The sequence below is a fragment of the Ips typographus genome, linkage group LG1, assembly GCF_016097725.1.
Source record: "Ips typographus isolate SLU linkage group LG1, UJ_Ityp_2.0, whole genome shotgun sequence".
Taxonomy (NCBI): domain Eukaryota; kingdom Metazoa; phylum Arthropoda; class Insecta; order Coleoptera; family Curculionidae; genus Ips; species Ips typographus.
Window position 1 is genome coordinate 25,075,775 of NC_138422.1, and position 21,829 is coordinate 25,097,603.

General features: G+C 35.6%; 2 protein-coding genes and 2 long non-coding RNA genes across 6 annotated transcripts; 2 read left to right on the forward strand and 2 right to left on the reverse strand.

Moving 5' to 3' along the window:
* Positions 1-264: 264 nt before the first annotated feature.
* Positions 265-21,272, reverse strand: LOC145729304 (cytochrome P450 4V2-like). Of its 3 annotated transcripts, none has more exons than XM_081980012.1 (10): positions 20,903-21,272; positions 1,998-2,104; positions 1,855-1,945; positions 1,617-1,802; positions 1,494-1,563; positions 1,316-1,442; positions 1,106-1,261; positions 823-1,054; positions 594-773; positions 265-511 (listed from the first exon to the last, which is right to left on the reverse strand). In XM_081980012.1, exons 1-10 carry the CDS (start codon positions 21,081-21,083, stop codon positions 342-344), a joined length of 1,500 nt encoding a protein of 499 aa, XP_081836138.1. In that variant the 5' UTR covers positions 21,084-21,272; the 3' UTR covers positions 265-341. The 3 variants fall into 3 exon arrangements, with proteins under 3 accessions (XP_081836138.1, XP_081836147.1, XP_081836151.1); XM_081980021.1 differs by lacking the exon at positions 20,903-21,272 and adding an exon at positions 6,139-7,218; XM_081980025.1 differs by lacking the exon at positions 20,903-21,272 and adding an exon at positions 2,160-2,285.
* On the forward strand, positions 8,167-9,839 carry LOC145729332 (uncharacterized). Its single transcript, XR_014178334.1, has 2 exons — positions 8,167-9,559; positions 9,608-9,839. It is a non-coding gene; the product is annotated as an uncharacterized LOC145729332 (long non-coding RNA).
* On the reverse strand, positions 10,218-11,362 carry LOC145729327 (uncharacterized). Its single transcript, XR_014178333.1, has 2 exons — positions 10,417-11,362; positions 10,218-10,354 (listed from the first exon to the last, which is right to left on the reverse strand). It is a non-coding gene; the product is annotated as an uncharacterized LOC145729327 (long non-coding RNA).
* Positions 11,673-14,981, forward strand: LOC145734966 (uncharacterized). The gene is made up of 2 exons (XM_081988639.1): positions 11,673-12,196; positions 12,332-14,981. Exon 2 carries the CDS (start codon positions 13,098-13,100, stop codon positions 14,979-14,981), a length of 1,884 nt encoding a protein of 627 aa, XP_081844765.1. The 5' UTR covers positions 11,673-12,196; positions 12,332-13,097.
* Positions 21,273-21,829: the final 557 nt, after the last annotated feature.

Below are 21,829 nucleotides of genomic sequence, written 5' to 3' on the forward strand. Positions count from 1 at the left end.
CTACATCACAATGCATATGCCAAGTAGGAGCCATTTTCTTCTTGACATTTTTCAATGTTCCACCATTGCCACAAAGAGCTTGCAGCATGCAGGAATCTTCTTGTTATATTAATCTCCTATTTTGATTATCTTCGTGCATAAAATTTAATTTTCCACACACTAGTAGAAAAATTAATGTTTTAAAAGAACGGAAAGTACATAGTACGAAATGTTTTTGACCAAATTATATGGATAACTTTCTAAAAGTAGTAAAGCAAACTAACATTATAATCAAACTACATATTTTATTAGTTTTTGTTAGTTTGTTCAGAAAATATTTTGCCCTATACATAATACATATTTTATTGTAGCTCTCTCTTCTTAAGCTTAATTGAATAATTTCGATTTTTCAGTCTGGTGCTAACGTCAACTATAAGGGACAAATCATGAAGAGTTCCATCGGCTTGTATGACAAAACGCTGAAGAATAGACGCCACCAGAATTTTTAATGCACTATAGGCAAAAGGCTTTCCTAAAAATCCAAAATTGTTAGTCTCAAAAATATATTCAGCCTGAAAAACTACATGAATTACACAATACTGTGAAGAACTTACCTAAACAAGAGCGAACCCCAGCACTAAATGGTAAGTACGCATAAGCGTGCCTCTTCCTTACTGCACTTGGTGTAAAGTGTTCTGGAAAAAATTGATCAGGTTTCTCCCAGTGGGCAGGATCTCTGTGGATGTTGTGCACCGCCACAGCGACTGATGTGCCCTTGGGTATGGTATATCCATCTAAACTCCTCAACTTACTCCTAGTAACATATTGAAGTATCATACAAACCTAGTTCAACATTTAGACTGGCTTGTCGTAAAATCACCGGAGCTACAGGAAAAAGCCTCATGCACTCCTTTAGAACCATTTCTAGTTTCTCCAGCTTTGGCAGATGTTCTTCCTTAACTTCTTTGCTACCAATAACACTTGAAATTTCGGCCGCAACTTCTTCTTGGTTTTGTGGATGCATACCAAGCATCAGCAAAGTGAAACTGGCAATTGTGAACAAAGTGTCGTAACTCTGAAACATAGTTTAGTTTGTCAGGAGAAGTTTAACACCAGCCACTCACACAGATAAGAAAAAGGCCGTCAAGTGGTCGACTAATTCCTGGTCAGTGGCAAATTCAGGAAAAACTTCATCCCGGATATCCATCATTTGCTCCAACACTGATCTAGTGGTATCCTTTAGTCCCAAATGGGAATGGACTTTTTCAGCATCTCGAAAAGCCTAGAAACCACACGTTATCAGAAAATCTCTGTTAAACAAGACAAAAGCACTAACTTTCCAAAAAAATCGATGTAACATTTCTTTGGAGTGGATTTGTCTTCTGTAGGTTGGAGTAAAGAAGTAGATCAAAGGAAAATGCAGCCACGGTTTGGTAAGTTTTTCGTAAACCACTTGGTGCAAACTAAATGAGTTAACTTTAAGTCGTGTGGTTGTCTAGAATGGAAGCACTCACTTTCTGACTGCTTCAAGGAAGTCGTCCATGTTACCCGTTTGAGCACTGGTTTTGGTTCCAATAATACTTTCTGAAATTCCCTAACAATGTCATTCCAATATAAATACGAGTTTATTGCCTCACCCATAATAATATCAGCAATCGTCCGCTCCATTAAAACACCCACGTTAAAATCTCCTACGTCAACTTTGTCTTCTAAAACATCAAGCAAAACCTTACAATGTCTAATGATTACTTCCTCGTACTGGCTGATGTTCCTTTTAAGGAAAATTGGGGAGAGCAATCTACGGGCCTTCTTCCACTTTTGTCCTGCATTCGGTTTAAATAAAATTGTGATTTAAACTTAGGAAATCTTGTTTACCAGAACTGCTAACCAGGGCATCTCCAGTATAATCTTTCAGAACATCGTAGGTGTGGTCTTTGAATGATAGTACAGACGACGTGAATATTTTCTGAAATAATTTTTTTTCGAAAGGTAAAATGAACGTAATGAGAAAAATTTACCTCAATTTGGGTAGGGTCTCTGAAGATGACATAGAGTTTCCAGCCTGGTAAAAGTCTCATTGGGCTGGGGAAGCTGTTGATGCAACTAACCAAATTTTGGAGAAAATCTGCAAAAATATAATATTGTTCTTATACTTGTAAATATAAAATTATAAATACAACCTAAATAATTATGTTATGATTTGCAACAACTCACAAAATACTGATGAAACTCTGGCTGTAATGGATCTCTTTCATACGATTTGTGCTTTTGATCGAGCAGCGGTTCAAGCAAATTGGTTTAATGTTTGGCCAGTTTGGCAAAGAAAGCAGAAGCTACTATGAATCTTGTACTTTCTGAAAATATTTAGCATCCTGTGTAACTTTGGCACTAATGAACTGAGTTGAAATTTATAACTTTTTTAAAACAATGTATGAAGTGAAAGGGGAATATGTTGCAAAATTACCTCTAAACACTCATATTTGCATAAATTCTCTTAATTGACGAGACACACACATCAATTTTATTATTTTTGTAGTTAACGTTTCAACCAACAAGGTCACTACAACCAATTAAAAATATATGTATCAATCGAGGTATCAATGCATGTTTTATGTAAATGTAACAACGTTTATAACATATAAAAATCTAAAAGAGTTATGGTCGTTTTCATCGACTTTATGGAACGCTTAAAGCTATGAGTGACATTTCTAATCAGCAAATTTATAATTAGAGTCCGGATTTCTAGAAATTTTGCCAATCTTTGACATGTAATGTGAACGATTTATGCAATAACGCGTCATTTGACAGATTTTGTTAATGCTTTTTTTGCTTTTTTCTGTGTTTTGTGCTTATTTTAGTTTTTTGTGCTTATCTACTGCTATTTTTGTTTGGTTTAACTAGTTTTTTACAAAACAAGCTTTTCAAGTTTTTAAAAATAAACTAAACTAATAACTGCTTTGACAAAAAATTGCTTTATTGAGATATTGAAGGCTTACTGAACGACAAAAACATGTTGCAAGTATCAATTTACAAAATTAAACTGATCAAAACATTTCCAAATACTCCTGAAGAGGTCTAAAAAAATGTAAAAACATTCCAAAACACTATAAAACCTCTAAAATGCCTTGCAAAGCTTACAAAGCAGCCTAGAAGCTTCTAAATGCTTTTAGAACAGTCTAAAAGCTTCCAAATGCTTTTCAATTTATCTAGAAACTCTCAAAAGCTTCTAAAGCAGTTTAACAGCTTCCAAAAGTTTCTAAAACCGTCTACAAGGTTTCAAATGTCTTAAAGGCAGTCCAGAACCTTCAAGGCTCTTTAAATTGCCCAAAAACCGTCCAAATGCTTCTAAAGTAGTCTAAAAAGGTTTTAAAACTCTACAGAAACTCCAAAATATGTCTAAAGCGTTCCAAAACAGTCTAGAAGCTTTCAAAAAATTTCAAGGCAGTCTAAACGCTTCCGTATGCTTCTAAAGCAGTTTCAAAGATTTCAAAAGTTCAAATTCACATGTCTTAAAAGAAGGTCAGAACCATCAATGCTCCTGATAGTCTAAAAAGATATCAAAACACTACAGAAACTTCAAAATGCTTCTAAAGCAGTCTGAAGTCTTTCAAAACAGTCTAGAAGCTTCCAAAAGCTTTTAAAACACTCTAAAGGCTTCCAAATAGTCTTTAACTAGTCTAGAAGCTCTCAAGAAATTTCAAAGCAGTCTAAAAGCTTCCGTATGTTTCTAAAGCAGTTTAAAAGCTTCCAAAAGTTCAAATTCACATGTCTTAAAAGAAGTCCAGAACCATCAAAATGCTCCTAAAGTAGTCTAGAAAGATTTCAAAACACTACAGAAACTCCAAAATGCCTCTAAAGCAGTCTGAAGTCTTTCAAAACAGTCTAAAAGCTTCCAAAAGCTTTTAGAACACTCTAAAGGCTTCCAAATAATCTTTAACTAGTCTAGAAGCTCTCAAAAAATTTCAAGGCAGTCTAAAAGCTTCCGTATGCTTCTAAAGCAGTGTCAAAGCTTTCAGAAGTTCAAATTCACATGTCTTAAAAGAAGTCCAGAATCTTCAATGCCCCTAAAGTAGTCTAAAAAGATTTCAAAACACTACAGAAACTCCAAAAATCTTCTAAAGCAGTCTGAAGTCTTTGAAAACCGTCTAGAAGCTTCCAAATAATCTTCAACTAGTCTAGAAGCTCCCAAAAAAGGGTTGGTTCTAAAGCAGTTTAAAAGCTTCCAAAAGTTCAAATTCACATCATGTCTTAAAAGCAGTCCAGAACTTTCAATGCTCCTAAAGTAGTCTAAAAAGATATCAAAACACTACAGAAACTCCAAAATGCTTCTAAAGCAGCCTGAAGTCTTTCAAAACAGTCTAGAAGCTTGCAAAAGCTTTTAGAACACTCTAAAGGCTTCCAAATAATCTTCAACTAGTCTAGATGCTCTCAAAAAATTTCAAGGCAGTCTAAAAGGTTCCGTATGCTTCTAAAGCAGTTTAAAAGCTTCCAAAAGTTTAAATTCACATGTCTTAAACGCAGTCCAGAATCTTCAATGCTCCTAAAGTAGTCTAAAAAGATTTCAAAACACTACAGAAACTCCAAAATGCTTCTAAAGCAGTCGGAAGTCTTTCAAAACAGTCTAGAAGCTTTCAAAATCATTTAGAACAGTCTAAAAGATTCCAAACGCTTTTCAACTAGTCTAGAAGCTCCCAGAAGATATTAAAGCAGTTTAGAAGCTTCCAAAAAAATTTGAGAACCGTGTAAGAGATTCCAAATGCCTCTAAAGCATTCCAGAACCTTCAATATGCTGTTTAAACAGTCCAAATGCTCTCAAGTAGTTAAAAAAACTTTTGAAAGTTTTCAAAACAGTCTCAAATCTTCCGTATGCTTCTAAAGCAATTTGAAATCTTCAAAAAATTTCTAGAAGTTGAACTCAAAAAAATTTTGCATCTCTGAAAAAGTTTTGTGCATTTTTACAGATTTTTATGCCTTTTTAGAAAGAAGAAAATAATTTTGCTATTTAAGCGCTTTTTTTCACCACTTTAGTGCTTTTTAATCTAGAAGTGTTCATGCTCAACAAGTCTGTTTTAATCGTTTTTCTGTGTCTGTTATCTAAATCCGACTATTCCAATGGCTTAAAGCAAACAATTCACACATTTTAGCGGTTTGTTAGTGTTTATGATAATAATGCGGTAATATTAATGAAGTTGTAAGAAGCTTTCCAAAATTTTTCTCTCCAGAAAAAGCTCTGAAATAATCCCGAACGTATTTGCTTAGTTTTCCAGATTTTTGCATTTGTCATCATCTAAGATGAAAGTTATTTATAAAAATATGAAACATATTGGAAGAGTGAGTGGAGTACCTATCAATGAATACATTTTGTGATGTGGGTTATGTAGTTGCTGATCGATTGTTGGAAACTATTAACACATTTCTTTCAAATGGCAGTTTTTGGAGAATTGGAAGAAGACAACGGTGAAATAGTAAATACTGCTTTTTTGTTGAAACGTATGAGAAAATTTTAGAATTAGCAGTAAACAACCAAATTTAAAGAAGACAACCCATCTTATTGAAGTGAAACTGTTATAATAAAGGTATGTGATAGCTTCAAAGTGGAACCTGTTAAGAGAATTTTGTATTCTTGGAATTTAAAAAGGCTTTGGAGACAGATATGTTTGTAAAATGTTGTTTTTGTTAAATGGTTAGTTTGCCAGTACTGTTTCAGGTCTAAAAATAATAATGTCTACAGTATAGAAATACTGTAGAGAGAACTCGCACCCTTTAAGGACCACAGGACCAAAAATTAAGAAAACAGTACCCAAGAGTATGTAAAGAGCCTCATCTAAGGGCTTTAAGGTATCTAAAAAACTCTCTAAAATGATGTTTTACTCGTATTTTTACGTGTAATGTTACACTGTTTTAAGTGACACTCATATTTAAAAAAAAAAAACACTTTATTTCTAGGTTTCACTTTAACCTCCAAGAGCAAGTTTCGCAACAGTATGTCAATGTTCAACCTAATAGCGTTCTACATTCGCAAAACCAGTGCAGAAATAACGTATTCTTGTTCTTGTCGTTTTTTTTTCCTCAAATCACAACAAAGTATTGTGGTAATACACTCGCTATGCACTAGATGTATGTGAATGGCAATGGAAATAAACATTAAAGCCCCATTACCTGTAAAAGCGGGACAACCACACGCGACCTAAATCTCATCCGACTCAAAATGGCTGCCGGAGTGTGACGTCAGTCGCTACAGAAGGAAACTGTAAATTGATCTGTTTGTCGACAATATTGCAGCAAAAAAAAACTGTAAACTATTACAGTTTTCTTCTATTATTATTCCACTCTAACTTGATAATGAATGGAAGTTCATTCACTCGTTCATTCATAATCTGATTCGAAAATAATGAATGGAGGTGAAGCTCATTGATAGAATGGGGCTTGCAAGTATGCAATAATATTTTAACCTATTTCGCCTTGGTTTTGTCACAGTCACAGACTTTTGGCAATGTATGAGGAAATGTGAAATATGCATGTGCTGTGCATTTGGTGTGATTAGTGCGTTAATTAAATAATAACAGAATACTTCCAATTGTGGTTTGGCTCATTCTAACTCATAGAATTTCATTTCTTCATCCATGAGAGTTGAAAACATATTGTAGAAAATTCTCCAGAGACATTATAGTCTTTCTTACCAACCTACACCAGATCAATGTAATAATTTCAACTTGATTTTTCTCTTTATATTCAAGCATTTGCCCTTGATTTATATGGCTTTATTTTCATTACTCATATATCTTTCATAAAATCATTATATTAGACTATGAAGGCTTTCACGGCCGGTCAAAACTAAAATATGAAAGTTATCCGGGCTTATAAGCCGCCAATGGACCACGGGTTATAAGCCCGGATAACTTTCATATTTCAATCATTATATTTTTTATCTGATTCTCTCATTTGAGAATGTCTGTAAAAAAGTGGTTTCCAATTATTATGTTATTTATTATTTAGTATGCATTATTGACAAAGAGTAAATTGACAAAAACAAAATTATATATTATAAGTAGGTATTTATAAGGTCATGGATTTATAAAACTACTGACAAAACAATAATTTTTAAAATAAACTTTTTTTATTATTCCTATTTCTTACCCTATAAAGTAAACAGGAAAGTTCAACCATTCATTAATTTTTATTCTAGTGGTTTTAAAAATCAGCTTAAATTTTTTGTATCCTATGTATAATATTATAATGTAATATAGTTTTAACATTTGCAAGCAGGTGATAAATTATTAGTGCAGAATATACATATGTATACAGGGTAATTCAAATTCGACCCTCACCATTGGGATCTCAGAAACCATAAGAGATACGAGAAAGTTTAAATTGGGGCAAAGTTGCGCAATATAAAGCCCCACCAAATGCTGTTTTAAAAATTTTGATTTTCCGAGTACTTCCGAAGATATCCGAAAAAAACTGAAAATTTGATTTTTTGTTTTTATTTATTTCTAACCTTATTTGAAGAGATATCCCAAAACTAAAAGCATCTTTTCATTGCCACTTTTTCTTAGCTATTCGATGATGGATTCAAATTTGCCACACGACGTTTCGTTTTCTGTCAGTCATCATCAACTTTCTTTTTTCTTATGGGCGCCATATTGGATTTTTAGCCCACCAAATAGTACGTTTTATTCTGATTTTAGTGATGTATAATAACTTATGATTTGCTTCATAAATAACAAAATAATTCAATAAAAACTATTTTTACTTTAGTTATTGGCTTTGAGTTAATGGGCCATTTTAAAAAATGTCATTGTTTGACAGTACTTGTCAAACACGATAATTCGGACTATCATTAGAGCGTCAATCATAGTTAAAAATGTATCTAGAAAAGAAACCCCCGCAGAAAATGTTATTATTATACAAGCATTGCTGAACTATTTAGGTTAATCAGAAAAAGAGATTTGTTAGCATTATCTCTAACTTAAAAGGCTTATTTATGTTTCCAAGAGAAAGATCATCATTTTAGGAACTTAATTTTTTGCCAAATTTCAATTTTTTATAATGTTAAGTGCAAGTTTATAGTTATTTATTTTGGAAGTGACAAACCATTTTTTATTCATTCATATTTATTCGAGTGAATAAACCGGTTTAAGTCACGTGTCTTATACAGTATTTTATTAAATTTCGACTTCTTATATTAAAAAAAAAACTAAAATTACAGTTCTATTAAATTTGCACCGCGCCCCGTAGATGTAACATTGATGTTTGTTTGTTTACATCTGTAAATAGGCGAATGTCATTCAGAGTGATTTAATAGTTACTTTGCAGCAAGTGACTTAAACCATTTTTTATTCACGAAAAGAACAACTAGGTCCACAAGCGTAGCGAGTGGCCTAAGCTCTTCGAGTGAATAAACCGGTTTAAGTCACGTGTATACCTTTGTGACTAAGTATGTTCAGGCCAATTGCGTGTGACAAGTACTACTACCAAGTAATCTTCATAAAACGTTTCATTAACTCAAAGCTAACTAAGGTAAAACCTAAAAGTGTTAAGCTCTAATGATCGTCCGAATTATCGTGTTTGACAAGTACTGTCAAATAATGACATTTTATGAAACGGCCCATTAACTCAAAGCCAATAACTAAAGTAAAAATAGTTTTTATTGAATTATTTTGTTATTTATGAAGCAAATCATAAGTTATTATACATCACTAAAATCAGAATAAAACGTACTATTTGGTGGGCTAAAAATCCAATATGGCGCCCATAAGAAAAAAGAAAGTTGATGATGGCTGCCAAAAAACGAAACGTCGTGTGGCAAATTTGAATCCATCATCGAATAGCTGAGAAAAAGTGGCAATGAAAAGGTGCTTTTAGTTTTGGAATATCTCTTCAAATAAGATTAGAAATAAATAAAAACAAAAAATCAAATTTTCAGTTTTTTTCGGATATCTTCGGAAGTACTCGGAAAATCGAAATTTTTAAAACTGCATTTGGTTGAGCTTTACATTGCGCAACTTTGCCCCAATTTAAACTTTCTCGTATCTCCTATAGTTTCCGAGATCCCAATGGTGAGGGTCGAATTTGAATTACCCTGTATACCTATAATAATAATAGGTAACTTGTTAAACACAGACTAACATCACTATTACAAAACCAGTCTTACAGTTTATCATTTTAGCTAGTGGGGATAAATCTACAAAATGTCCTAAGTAAGAAAGTAAGTCGCACCATTACCTCAAATCAGTATCCCTTCAATAGATAAATTTGTTTTGCAGCTCATTCCAGCTAGTTTTTCAAGCAAACGTGGTTTCTAGTTGTTGATACAAACCATCAATCATCTTCAGGCCTGTAAGTAAAACTTGAACACATTTGAAGTGTTAATTGAAGTGATAAGTGAAAAATCATGGAACACAGACCATAGTTGAACCAAGTTGAATTAGCACATAAAACCACCTCCTATATTGTTCTTTTTTTTTTCAGTAGAGTGACATGTTTTCATAAATGGGTAGATATCACTGTTTAAACTTTGTTGGACTTGCCACATCCACAACCTACATCAGAATTTGGACTTTGTAAACAGGTGAATTAGGTAGGTACTTTTAGTATCATAAGTAAACTATAATAACTATTCAAATAGATTTGTAGGAGAATCACAGTTACAGTAGTAGACAAAACCTGTCAGAACATTGAAAATTGGGTTGGTTAATCTCGTGGAATCATCACTTTCAAAATTATCTGGTTTAGTGACTTTTGTGTTGTGTTTTCTTTTGTTCATGTGTTTAAGTTCAACCACAGGTTCAACACAACATAACTGTTTTGTTTGTTGTACCTATGTTGTATGTAAATAAAAGGGATTTTTTGGAATCACTGATCAGATTATTTTTCCTAGATTTACAAGTTAAGGTATCTTAGATGTCTTAAACATATGATGTGATGATGTCTCTTAAACAAGTATTACAAGAAATCTTCCTATAACAGGAATAAAAATGGGGCCCTAAGTAAGAGTGGGACCCTAAGCAGACAGCTTACATTTATTAGTGAATGATTTTAGCCAAACTTGAAGATGGCTTAATCAGTTAGTGTTATGAGTCACTAGGTGCTGTTAGCTGTTATGCTAAGTTAGGATTTTATCTCTGAGCTTTCTAGAACTTTTTACCACTGTTTGTTTTTTGCCATCTGTTCAAAGCTCTTCACCAAACTGTATGTAGGGACTCTGCAAGTTGAAGTGTGAATCAATAAATACAAACTTTCAGTGTAAAAATCGTTTTTATTTGCAATAATTGGTTGTGGGGAAAAGTGGGTACAACTAAAAGTTAAGCACATTTTGTCCTTTCTTAATCAAACCACAGACCACTAGTTGACTAGTCCATTATTGTTTACAAGCCTGAGAAAATAGAAGGAGTGCAAGACAGCTGGATTTAATAATAGTTTATGTTTTATATCTACCCATTTTTGAAGACTCCTCATTGTACTGAAAAAAATCCATGTGGGAGGTGATTTTTTATCCACTTTGACTATGGTCTGTGTTCCATGATTTTTCACTTATATACACTTCAAATGTGTTCAAGTTTTACCTGCGGGCCTGAAGATGATTCATTGGTGGTTTTTATCAACAACTAGAAACCACGTTTGTTTGAAAAACGTAACCATTCAACCTGGAATGAGCTGCAAAACAAATTTACCTATTGAAGCACCGCCCTCTGTACAAGAAAGCCAAGAAGGTGCATGCCAAAAATTCCAATATGGCCGAAATATGGGATTGACAGTTTGCATTTGTTTGTATTGTGGAAATTGAGTTTTTCGATGATTAAATTAATTTTTAAGGTTTAAAGTCAAGACTTGGGATTACTTGCCAAAATAATTTTTGTTTGCTATTATATATTGTTGTTTATATGTTTATTGTTCTAGTGAAAGTGGAGTTTGTGTTCATTTTATTGTGTTATCACTATTGTTATTGTTCCTTCATTGTTCTATAATTTGTGGTTGGTTTTTTAACTTAAATTCTATTGCCTCTACAATATGCCGTCCACTGGTTGTTTGCCAAATTTCTAAAAGCAATTTGGTGAAAGGCCCAAAAGTGTCAGTCTTTTATTTTCCAAAAGACCCTGCTCGAACCCAACAGTGGTTGAAAGCTTTGAAGTGGAATGATTTTACTCCAACACAATACTCAGTGGTAAGTACAATATGCTTTCTCATTCAGTAAACTTATTGCCTCTTACATACATAGGTATGTGAGTTACATTTTGAGGCCGCCTGCATTTTGAGAGCAACAAAGGTTTACTCTGAAGAAACAGGACAGCTTTTAGAAGTTCTATTGGCACATTTACATTTTAAAAGAAAGGTCTTGGTAATAATATAAAACCCATTTACCAGTTTTGCTTACCTAGATTCAAGGATTTCCAAATTTTCTTTGATTGAGCAGTTTTTACATTAGTTTGTTGTACTTTCCAAGACAAAAGGTTCTAACCAAACTTGCTTTGGCTGGACTTTATTGGATATAAAAAGCCATATCTATACATATCTGGATCAGGAATGAAGCGTTCTTTGATTTTTCACTCACAACTTCTAATCAACTACACGAAAAAATAAAAAAAAACATATTTTCTACTGCATCTCCATAGGTTTGTGTACAAAAAAAAATCCGATAACGCCGCCATTAAAAGTGACATTCTAGGCTTTCTTGTAAAGAAGGCGGTGATTGAAGGGATACTGATTTGAGGTTATGGTGCAACTCTGCAACTTACTTACGACATTTTGTAGATTTATTCCCACTAGCTTCTAATAAAGTATCTTTATCGGCTTTCCGTTTCATTTTCTTTGCTTTATGTATGTAATAGTTAAAATGTATGTAAAAATTAACTCGATTAACAAGTTTGGCAAAGAGATAAAATGACATTTCTTTGTTATGATTTTAAAATGTTGGCAGCGCGGAAATTTGTTTACGGGCCATAGTTACCGTGCGGCGGGACATTCAAATTTTCGGATTTTTAGAGGCGTTTTGCGACTAAACGACTAAACCCACAGTACTGAAAAAATTACAGGTTGATAGCCGAAGTTGCACTCTACAACTTTTATTAAGGAAGTTTTATAATTAAATGAACCGTACAGGCGCAAAAAAATCAAAACCGTTTTCCCATGTTAATCTCCTAATAATATACAACATACATATCAATAAAAAATAAACTTATTGTTTTATTTAACTTCTATCTACGTTAGTTTAGGTTAGGTTAGGTTAGGTTAGGTTAGGTTAGGTTAGGTTAGGTTAGGTTAAAATCGATGATATTACGAAATAACTATAAATTGGCATGTCTATAAATATAATACATTTTTCTACTTTATACTTGAATTAAAAATGCATTAGGTTAGGTTAGGTTAGGTTAGTTTAGGTTAGTTTAGGTTAGGTTAGGTTAGGTTAGGTTAGGTTAGGTTAGGTTAGGTTAGGTTAGGTTAGGTTAGGTTAGGCTAGGCTAGGTTAGGTTAGGTTAGGTTAGGTTAGGTTAGGTTTTAAAATCGATGATATTACGAAATAACTATAAATTGGCATGTCTATAAATATAATACATTTTTCTACTTTATACTTGAATTAAAAATGCATTAGGTTAGGTTAGGTTAGGTTAGTTTAGGTTAGTTTAGGTTAGGTTAGGTTAGGTTAGGTTAGGTTAGGTTAGGTTAGGTTAGGTTAGGTTATTCCCGAACGAGACAGCGTACGTGTCGGACGCGAAAATTTATTGCTCCGGTAAATTCGTTGTTAACGTGGGAAAGCGATAATTGAGTGTGCTAATTGGGTGGTAGATAAATGCGGATGTGAGTGAGAAGTGAACTGAGTGGATTGTACGTGTAGCAGGCGCGTTTTTTCTGCTGAATTGAGTAGGCAAATTTAAAAACGTAAGTACTGTGCATAGTGCAATTATAGCCATTTCTTAGCAAGCTTATAGCCAACGCAAAGGCCGATAAGCATACCACACTATTTTTTGTTGTACTTTAATGTTGACAATTAATGTAAATACAAACAACTATTGTAAATAAACAGAATCTTGTAAATAAACAATCTTGTATATAAATATAAATATAATTAGTAGTAGAAAAGATTAGAAAATTAAAATCCGGGTAGGGAACAGACTATCTGCATGGATGAAAATAACCCTGACCCGAAAGGCGGGGAAATTTGTAAAGAAGTGGAAAAAGAAGCAGGAGCTGTACAAAAGGAATTACCAAGGCTGGATGTGTTAAAAAAAAGCCCTCTATTGCAAAGAAGAGGATCATTAGGTGCCACTCCGATGGAAGGGCACAAAGAATGGTTTGAAAACTTTTTAAAGACAAACAAAGAAGCAAGAACAAAAACCAACCCAACTACAATTGACTTGACACAGGCGTGGCTTGGAGAAAAGAAAAGAGCTAGACAAGAGGAAAGCTTCATAGCCGATGAAAGCAGTACCAAGAGAGGTAAACAGGAGACAACAAAAAATAATGAAATGGACCAAACGATCAAAACAATGTGTGATCAAATAACACGAGTTGGGAAAATGATTGCTGAAGCGCACAACCCTAAAAGAGAGTTGAAAGAAACGGTCCAAAGATTGGTGCAACAAACGGAAAACCTTAAAAAGCTGAAGGCGTCAGTCGAAGAAAAAGAGGAGGAACAAACCGGCAATATACTGGAGGAAAATGAGAACCTAAAAGCAAAGTTGGAAAAAATGGAGCAGAGAATAGAGGAGTTGGAAAAGGAACGCTACCAAAATAGGCCAAAACCCATACAACTGCTGGAAAAATATGAAAGAGAGGACTATAACAAGTGGAAGCAAATAGCGGACAAAAATTGGGAGGCAAAACTACTGACAAACACGGAAATAAAGATAGGTAGTCCCTTGGAAACAGAAAGTAGTATTGCCAAAGTTGTGATAGTGGAACCCGATGACTTAGAAATGGAGAAGAGCATTCAATATATGTTCAAATCCCGCTTCCCTGATTTAACAGATTTAGACGATCCTGTAGACGTGCTAGAAGTAACAACTTGCAGCCGGAAGAAAAGCTCAACCCAAAAAGTCATCAAACTGGTGTGGAACGGGAATGAAGAAGATATGTGGGACAAACTGATAGCTCTGAGGGAAGAAACAAAAAATCGAGAAGAAATAGCGACTCATCATGTCAAAACTATAAATACAGACAGATTGCAAAAGATGCTAAAAGCAATATTCCAAGATGGGCCAAATGTTACAATATACACAACGAAAAACAGAGACACAGCTGAAAAACAAACTAAACTGGAGGAGAAAAAACGGAAGGAACTAAAGTCATACGCTATAGTAGTCAGCAAGACGGAAGGAGAGACAAACGAAACGATCACCAAAATAAAGAAGAAATTACACGGAATGAATAGCAACAAAGCGATAAAGCAAATCAGAACTTCTAAAGAAGGGAAAATAGTAATTTCTCTGGACAAGGACATACAAGCTCTGAACGACCTGAGTGTAGCGATTGAAAGTACTCTTGGACCGGGTAGCGTCACAAAGCAAGGGGAGAAAGAAGACGAGGAAATATTCTATATAAGAGGACTAGATCAGACAGCCACAATAGACGAAGTTATGGAAGCACTTATTGACAGAGTCGGACCGATCCAGTCGACCGAAATCAGGCTGAGCCCTCTACGTCCTTACGGCAGAGGAAATCAAACCATTACCGTAAATATTTCCGGAAAATACCTCACAAAACTGATGGAGAAAACTGAAATAAGAGTGGGACTAGTCAGATGCAGAATAGAAAAGCATATCGAACTGGACAGATGCCATAGGTGTTGGGCTTTTGACCACAAGGCTGCTGAATGCAAAGGAGAGGACCGAAGAGCAAATTGCTTTAGATGTGGTAAAACGGGGCACAATGCGAAAAGCTGCACAGACGAGGAAAACTGCCTCGTTTGCATGGAAACTGGACACTCTGCAAGCTCGGGCAAGTGTAAGGTTTATAAGGCAGCAATAAACTCAGTAAGGAGACGCCAGCAAAACAGACTAGATTAAACACACACAACAAGGAAAACAACAAAACTAAACACACTAAACAGCAAAGACAACAAAACTACAAACAACCGACGAAAGCTAAATGAAGATCCTTCAAACAAACCTGGGCAGAGCCCACGGAGCCCACGACATGGCTATGCTGACGGCCAGAGAAGAGAAAGTCGACCTTATAATCGCCAGTGAGCCAAACAAGAAAAAAACTGACTGCTCTGGATGGATCTCGGACCCCAACAAGGACGTAGCGATCTACATTATGAACAGAAACTTAGAAATAAGCTCAATTACCAAGAAAAACGGAATCGTCACAGTACAAATGCAAGACTACGACATATATGCATGTTACATGCCCCCGAGCCTAACGCAGCTCCAGTTTGAAGGTCGAATAGATTATATCGTGCAAGCTGTCCGAATCAAGAACCGGGAAGCTATCATCTTGGGAGACTTTAACGCCAAGTCGGAAGAATGGTGCTCTCCGGTGAGCGACCTCCGAGGACAAACTCTGGCAGACGCAGCAGCAAGCCTAGATCTTATAGCGCACAATAAACCAGGACACCCGACATTCGTCAGAAACTTTTCACAATCATACATCGATGTCACATTTACGACAAAAAACCTTGCGAGACAGGCAAACAACTGGACAACCCTAGAAAACGAACCACTTACTTACCACAAGCACATACTATTCGAAATTGGACAAAGCATCAAGGAAACTACTGGAACGTTTGAATTTAGAGGAAAAGTGCATATAAACAAAATCAAATTCAGGGACGCAATGCGCAAGCACTGTGATGGGAAAAATCTAACAAGTACCCAAGAGCTAAATGCAGCATTAAAACGGTGCTACAGGACCGCCCAAACTAGACAACCACAAAGCCCGAACAGCGCCCCCTATTGGTGGACAGACGAAATTGACGAACTACGCAACGCATGCGTAATAGCTAGAAGATTATACCAACGACAAAACAAGCACTATGACACGAGAAACACACAGGCCGAAGTACTAAAAACGACATATAAGCACAAAAAGAAAGAACTGAACAACGCTATCCGCAAAAGCAAAAGTCTATGTTGGGAAAAACTGTGCAATGATCTAGAAACAGATATATGGGGCCAAGGATACAAAATGGTGATGCAGAAGTTCAAAAGTACTAAATTACCGTATACAATGACAAGCGAATTTAGGTCAGGAGTTATAGAAACCCTGTTTCCGTCTGCGGAAGAGCCTTTGATACCGGCAGCAAAAGATCCAAATCCACCTCTCTTTACCACAAACGAAATAAAAGCAGCAGCCAGTGGACTAAAAACTGGAAAAGCCCCGGGCCCGGACGGTATTCCGGCCGAAGCTGTCAAGGAATTAGCTACTCTGCAACCTGAACTTGTTAGAGACATCTTCAACAAGCTTTTAGTTGCTCAGGAAATCCCAGCAGATTTCAAGGAAGCGAAACTGGTGCTAATCCATAAAACAGGCAAACCCATGGACTTACACAACTCCTACAGGCCCCTTTGTTTAATCAACTCTACTGCAAAACTGCTAGAAACAACACTTCGAGACAGACTGTACCAGGAACTACAAGAGAACGGAAACCTATCGCCAAACCAATACGGCTTTAGGAAGGGCAGAAGTACTTTGGATGCGCTGAACAAAGTCAGGGAAATTGCAATAAACGCCAAATTTAGCGGGGCCGGTGACAGATGGTGCATCCTGCTGACTGTTGACGTGAGGAATGCGTTTAACTCTGCTTCTTGGAATCAAATTCTCCGAAGACTACAGGCAATAAACATCAGCAAGTACTTAATAGCGATAATCAGAGCTTACTTCCATAATAGAACCATAGTGGACGCCGGCACCAGCTACACACTAACGGCTGGAATCCCGCAAGGGTCCGTAATGGGACCTTTATTATGGAACATAATGTACGACCCGATTCTCGAAGTGGATTACCCTGACGGCGTGGAAGCAATAGGATTTGCGGACGACCTGGCTGCAGTAGTAGTGGCCAAAACAAGAGACGAACTCAGAACCAGAGTGAGCAGGACTATCGACAAAATAAACCAATGGATGGAACATAACAAGCTATCCATAGTGCCGGAAAAGACAGGAATAGTAATACTGAACGGTCCACGTGCACGCCGGCAGTTTAAATTTAGCCTGAACGGTACGGACATTGCCATAGCCAAGCACGTAAAATACTTGGGAGTGACTATCTCGGAAAATATGTACTATGCCCAACATGCAAAAGAAGCTGTCGCAAAAACCGGCCAAAAACTCCAGAGTCTTACCGCGCTCATGCCTAATATAAAAGGACCCAGTTTCCAAAAAAGACGCTTGATGTACGGCGTACTACAATCAACACTGGTGTACGCAGCGCAAATATGGGGAAGCATAGTGCAAATAGAAAAATATAAGAAACTTGTCGAATCTGTTCAACGAAAAGCCCTCATTAGAATCACATCGGCGTACAGGACTATCTCCACAAAGGGCTCTCAAGTTATTGCAGGCATTGCCCCAATCGACTTAGAGATAGCTTCTAAGCATACCGCGCAAGGAATAAACGCAAAGGAGTGGATCATGGAGAAATGGCAGGAAAGATGGGAAAAGGAAGAAGAAACAGCCCAATGGACAAAAAACTGATTACAAACATAAAAACTTGGACGGACTGCAAACACAGACACACGGACTACTATTTGACGCAAGCACTGTCGGGACATGGCTGTTTCAAAGCCTACACTCAGAAAATTGGAAAAACCGATGGAAACTGCCATTACTGTGGAATGCTAGACACTGCAGAACATACATTTTTCAAATGCGATAGATGGATGGAACACAGGCGACGCGCTGAAACGAACTTAAACAGACAAATTACACCTGCAAACATGATCGATCTGATGATAGCATCTAGAGAAAACTGGAAATACATCCATGCCATGATACGAGACATACTTGTCAAAAAAGATTCCGACGAAAGGAAAAGACAATAGAACTAGTTTCCCACCCCCCCCACTGAAGAAATGCGCAAGCGGTCCCGGGGGGACAAAGGGGTGAAGAGAGGGAAAGGAGTTTAGTCGGTCGGTGATCCCTAGATTGGGAAGCCAACCCGGCATGCGCGAGCACACAAGAACGCTAAATGCCAGGCTCGCGTATCTGGACGGCAGATTCTCTTATCCTCTATAATCTCAAAAAAAAAAAAAAAAAGGTTAGGTTAGGTTAGGTTAGGTTAGGCTAGGTTAGGTTAGGTTAGGTTAGGTTAGGTTAGGTTTTAAAATCGATGATATTACGAAATAACTATAAATTGGCATGTCTATAAATATAATACATTTTTCTACTTTATACTTGAATTAAAAATGCATGATTATTTATTGTTTGTTGTTTGTAATAAAATTTTGTAAGAATTATAATCAAAAAGGGTATAAAACTACTTAGTAAATACAGGGTGTCCCGCGAGGTAAGGGACAAAATTTTACTATAGGCATTTACGAATATTCTACCGGTAGATACCCGTTTAACCTAGAGCGTTCGAAAATTGTTTTTGGTAACTACCATTGCCGTTCTGAAATTTTACCCATATACCGAATATATGTACCCGGTTTATGATTTATGGATCGAGAAGTTCCGTCGGTAAATTAAGAAAAAAGTGACTTTTGACAGGTTTTCCCTTAAAATTTAGAATCATAACCTCAAAAATTAGTTTATGGTTGACGGTTTGGCGGTTTGTTCCACAGTTTAGCAAGCTTAGGAGAGTGACCTGTTAAATTAAAATGGATATTGGAATATGTTCTGTTTGCGAGATGGAGGGAGAGTATGCCGATATTATAAAACATTTCAACAATGAACATCTGGATGCCAGATCTCAAAGACATAGGATTACCAATCGCGTTCTAAAATTCATTCAACCATAATGAACCAGATCCTTAAAAGTTACACCGATTGTGGTAAACGGTGGAATTAGCAGGTATAATTTTCGTAAATGCCTTATGAGTTCTTTAGGTAAATTCGAGTCGAAAATGTCCTATGAACATGGGTCCGCAAATGCTTCCTTACCAAGATATGATTTTTTTAATTTAATAGTGTTATTGTGCCAAAAACTACAATAATGCCGGAAAATAATTTTATTTAAGAAAAAAAAAATGTATATTACTGTGAAAATAACTGTTTACAATAATTGCTCAAAGTGTCCACCTTCACATTGTAAGCATAGTCTAGCTCTTTTAATGATGTGGCTGATAGCTTTCCCAATAACACAGGATAATACTTAAATAAATAAAATTAAATTTAAAAAAATCATATCTTGGTAAGGAAGCATTGGCGGACCCATGTTCATAGGACATTTTCGACTAGAATTTACCTAAAGAACTCGTAGTAAAATTTTGTCCCTTACCTCGTATATATCACATGAACACCCTCACTACCTTTTTCAGCAAGCAAAATTACTTGTGACCAAAAAAAAACACATCAACTTAGATATCGAGGGGGAAGTTTAAAACTATATAGTGGATAAAATTTTTAAATGGCAGAGTCCGCCACTACTAGGTCATGGCCAAACGTAATATAATAGTAAATGGTAGTAAATTAATAGTAAAACGTGTCTCTGAGATCGCGTATAGTAAATTTAGTTTATCACTTAAGTTAAAGATGGCGCCCCCATTGCGTAGGTCCCCTGTTGGCCAAGCGCCATCTCCCCGATTAAACGTGTACTTCGAAAATTTTTATGTATATCGATCGCGCTTGGATGTTTGCGACGATGCCACTTTGTCAACTATGTACCTATAACTTGAGAGTGCAAATGATATACTCAAGAAAATGCATTAACATTTTTAAAAAATTTAGACTTAACCCGAACAGCCCAATACCAATATCTACTATATTGCTCGTAACTAACCTAACCTATAACTTATAAAATCATTTTATTTAATTCCTTAGTTAGATACTTCAATAACCGCCATTTGCACCGTCGTACTTTAAGCTAAGCTTAAGTTAAGTGTGGTTCAGAGTGTGACTTTTTTCACCTAAACTGTCACAGTCTGACCCACACTTAACTTAAGCTCGGCTTACAATACGGCGATGCAAATGGGGGTAAGTATCGTTCGGATTCTTGATAATAAATAACTCATTAATGTTTGTTAATCGATCATTTCAGAAAGTAAATATATACATTGCATATTATCAAATAAATAAAATGAAAATAGAACTTTGAAACATAACTTATGTTACCAAATAATCATAGTAAAGTTGCTAACCAAGTTAGCCTCTCCCATGATCCTTATTGGTTTTAAGTCCCTGCATGTGAATACGTCAATAATATTCAAAGAATGGCTTATTTAAGTCAATATAGTTATTAATAATATTAATAGTTATTGTCAATATAAGTCTAAATATAAGATTAATACTAGATTAATTACACATTATTATAAAAATAACCATCACAAAGACTTTTTATTATTACAATTGGCAACGTTGCATCAAGCGAACAGTAGGTTCGATGAGATTTATGCCCAATGCACAGTAGGCTGGTTGAGATTTAGGCTCGTAGCTACCGTCTCGTAAAAGCTACAATATTCCATCTTTTGCTAAACTAGGCGTACCCGCAAACTACTTTTTTTTCGTTTTTTTACATTTAGCTGTTTATTTGAATAGGTGTTGCAATATACACTTGTTTTATGTATATTCATTACAGAGTCTAGTAATAAATTATACTGGTGTAGTTAAATGGCGCTAAATTAGGTTGTTAACTGATTTGGTTAATACAAAGTTATCGAAATTTAGTTTGTGATTAGTTTAAAATACTGAAAACCCTTTGTTAGCAGTTACATCAAAATTGTGTGCACTTATTTACATAACAAACGTAATTTTCTTATATTTTGTCCACTCTTTTTTTGGTATATCAATCTGTTTCATAAATTATCTTTTTACTAACGTAACCTACCTCCTTTTTGTCCCCAAACAGTCCAAGCATTCCCAATTAGAGGATGAACTTCCGGTCCTGGTAGATTCGCAACCAAATCGGAAAGTCCATCATTTTTTCCAAATTTCTTCCTCCAGTAAAATACCAACAGCAATACTACCACTATAATCACCAATTCCACCCAGAATACCAACCAACCCATGTCACCAAATGTATCAAAATAAAAGTAAACCCAACTTTGTATAATACACTTTAAAGCATGAAACAATTCATAGAAAATTCACTTCTAGTCCTCGAAAATTGAACTTTACTCTGGTTATTGTTTAATGGTCTAGCACCGAGGACATGGTTGACGTTTAATTACTCCTTTTCGGTACCATTTATGGTACGTACGCGTTAATTACCCCAGCTTTTCACTAATATCAGCGCGACTTTATGGAAGAAAGTACCAACACGACTTTACGAAGAAAGTATTGCGTGTAAAGCTCGGTATTTATTTGAATCAAAATCAATTAGTATAATTTAATAACGTCTGATTAACATGTTTATTTTTGCTTACTCGTCTTGTTGTAATTTGTGGAAATTATCAATGTAAACCATAATCTAACGTACTATGATTGTATATCTGTACCGTAGGGTATTTTGGGGGTAAAACTTTTCGGCAAATTCCATACTAATCTAAAGTAAATATAGGCAATATACAGAGTGTTCCATGCAAACACTACTACTTCCGGTAAGTGTCAACATGTTGCAGCTAAGTTATCAGAACTCTGCATAGCAAATGGATCACAGTGAGTGAACTGATCAAAATTTGTCACTGCAGTTCAAAATTCTTAAAACACCAAAACTATTTACAATAGTTAACAAAGTACTGGTAGAAAAAAAGATCTTCTCAGCTGAGTTTGGAAGAAGAAGATGCCAGCTCTAGCCGGAACTAACTCTATTTCT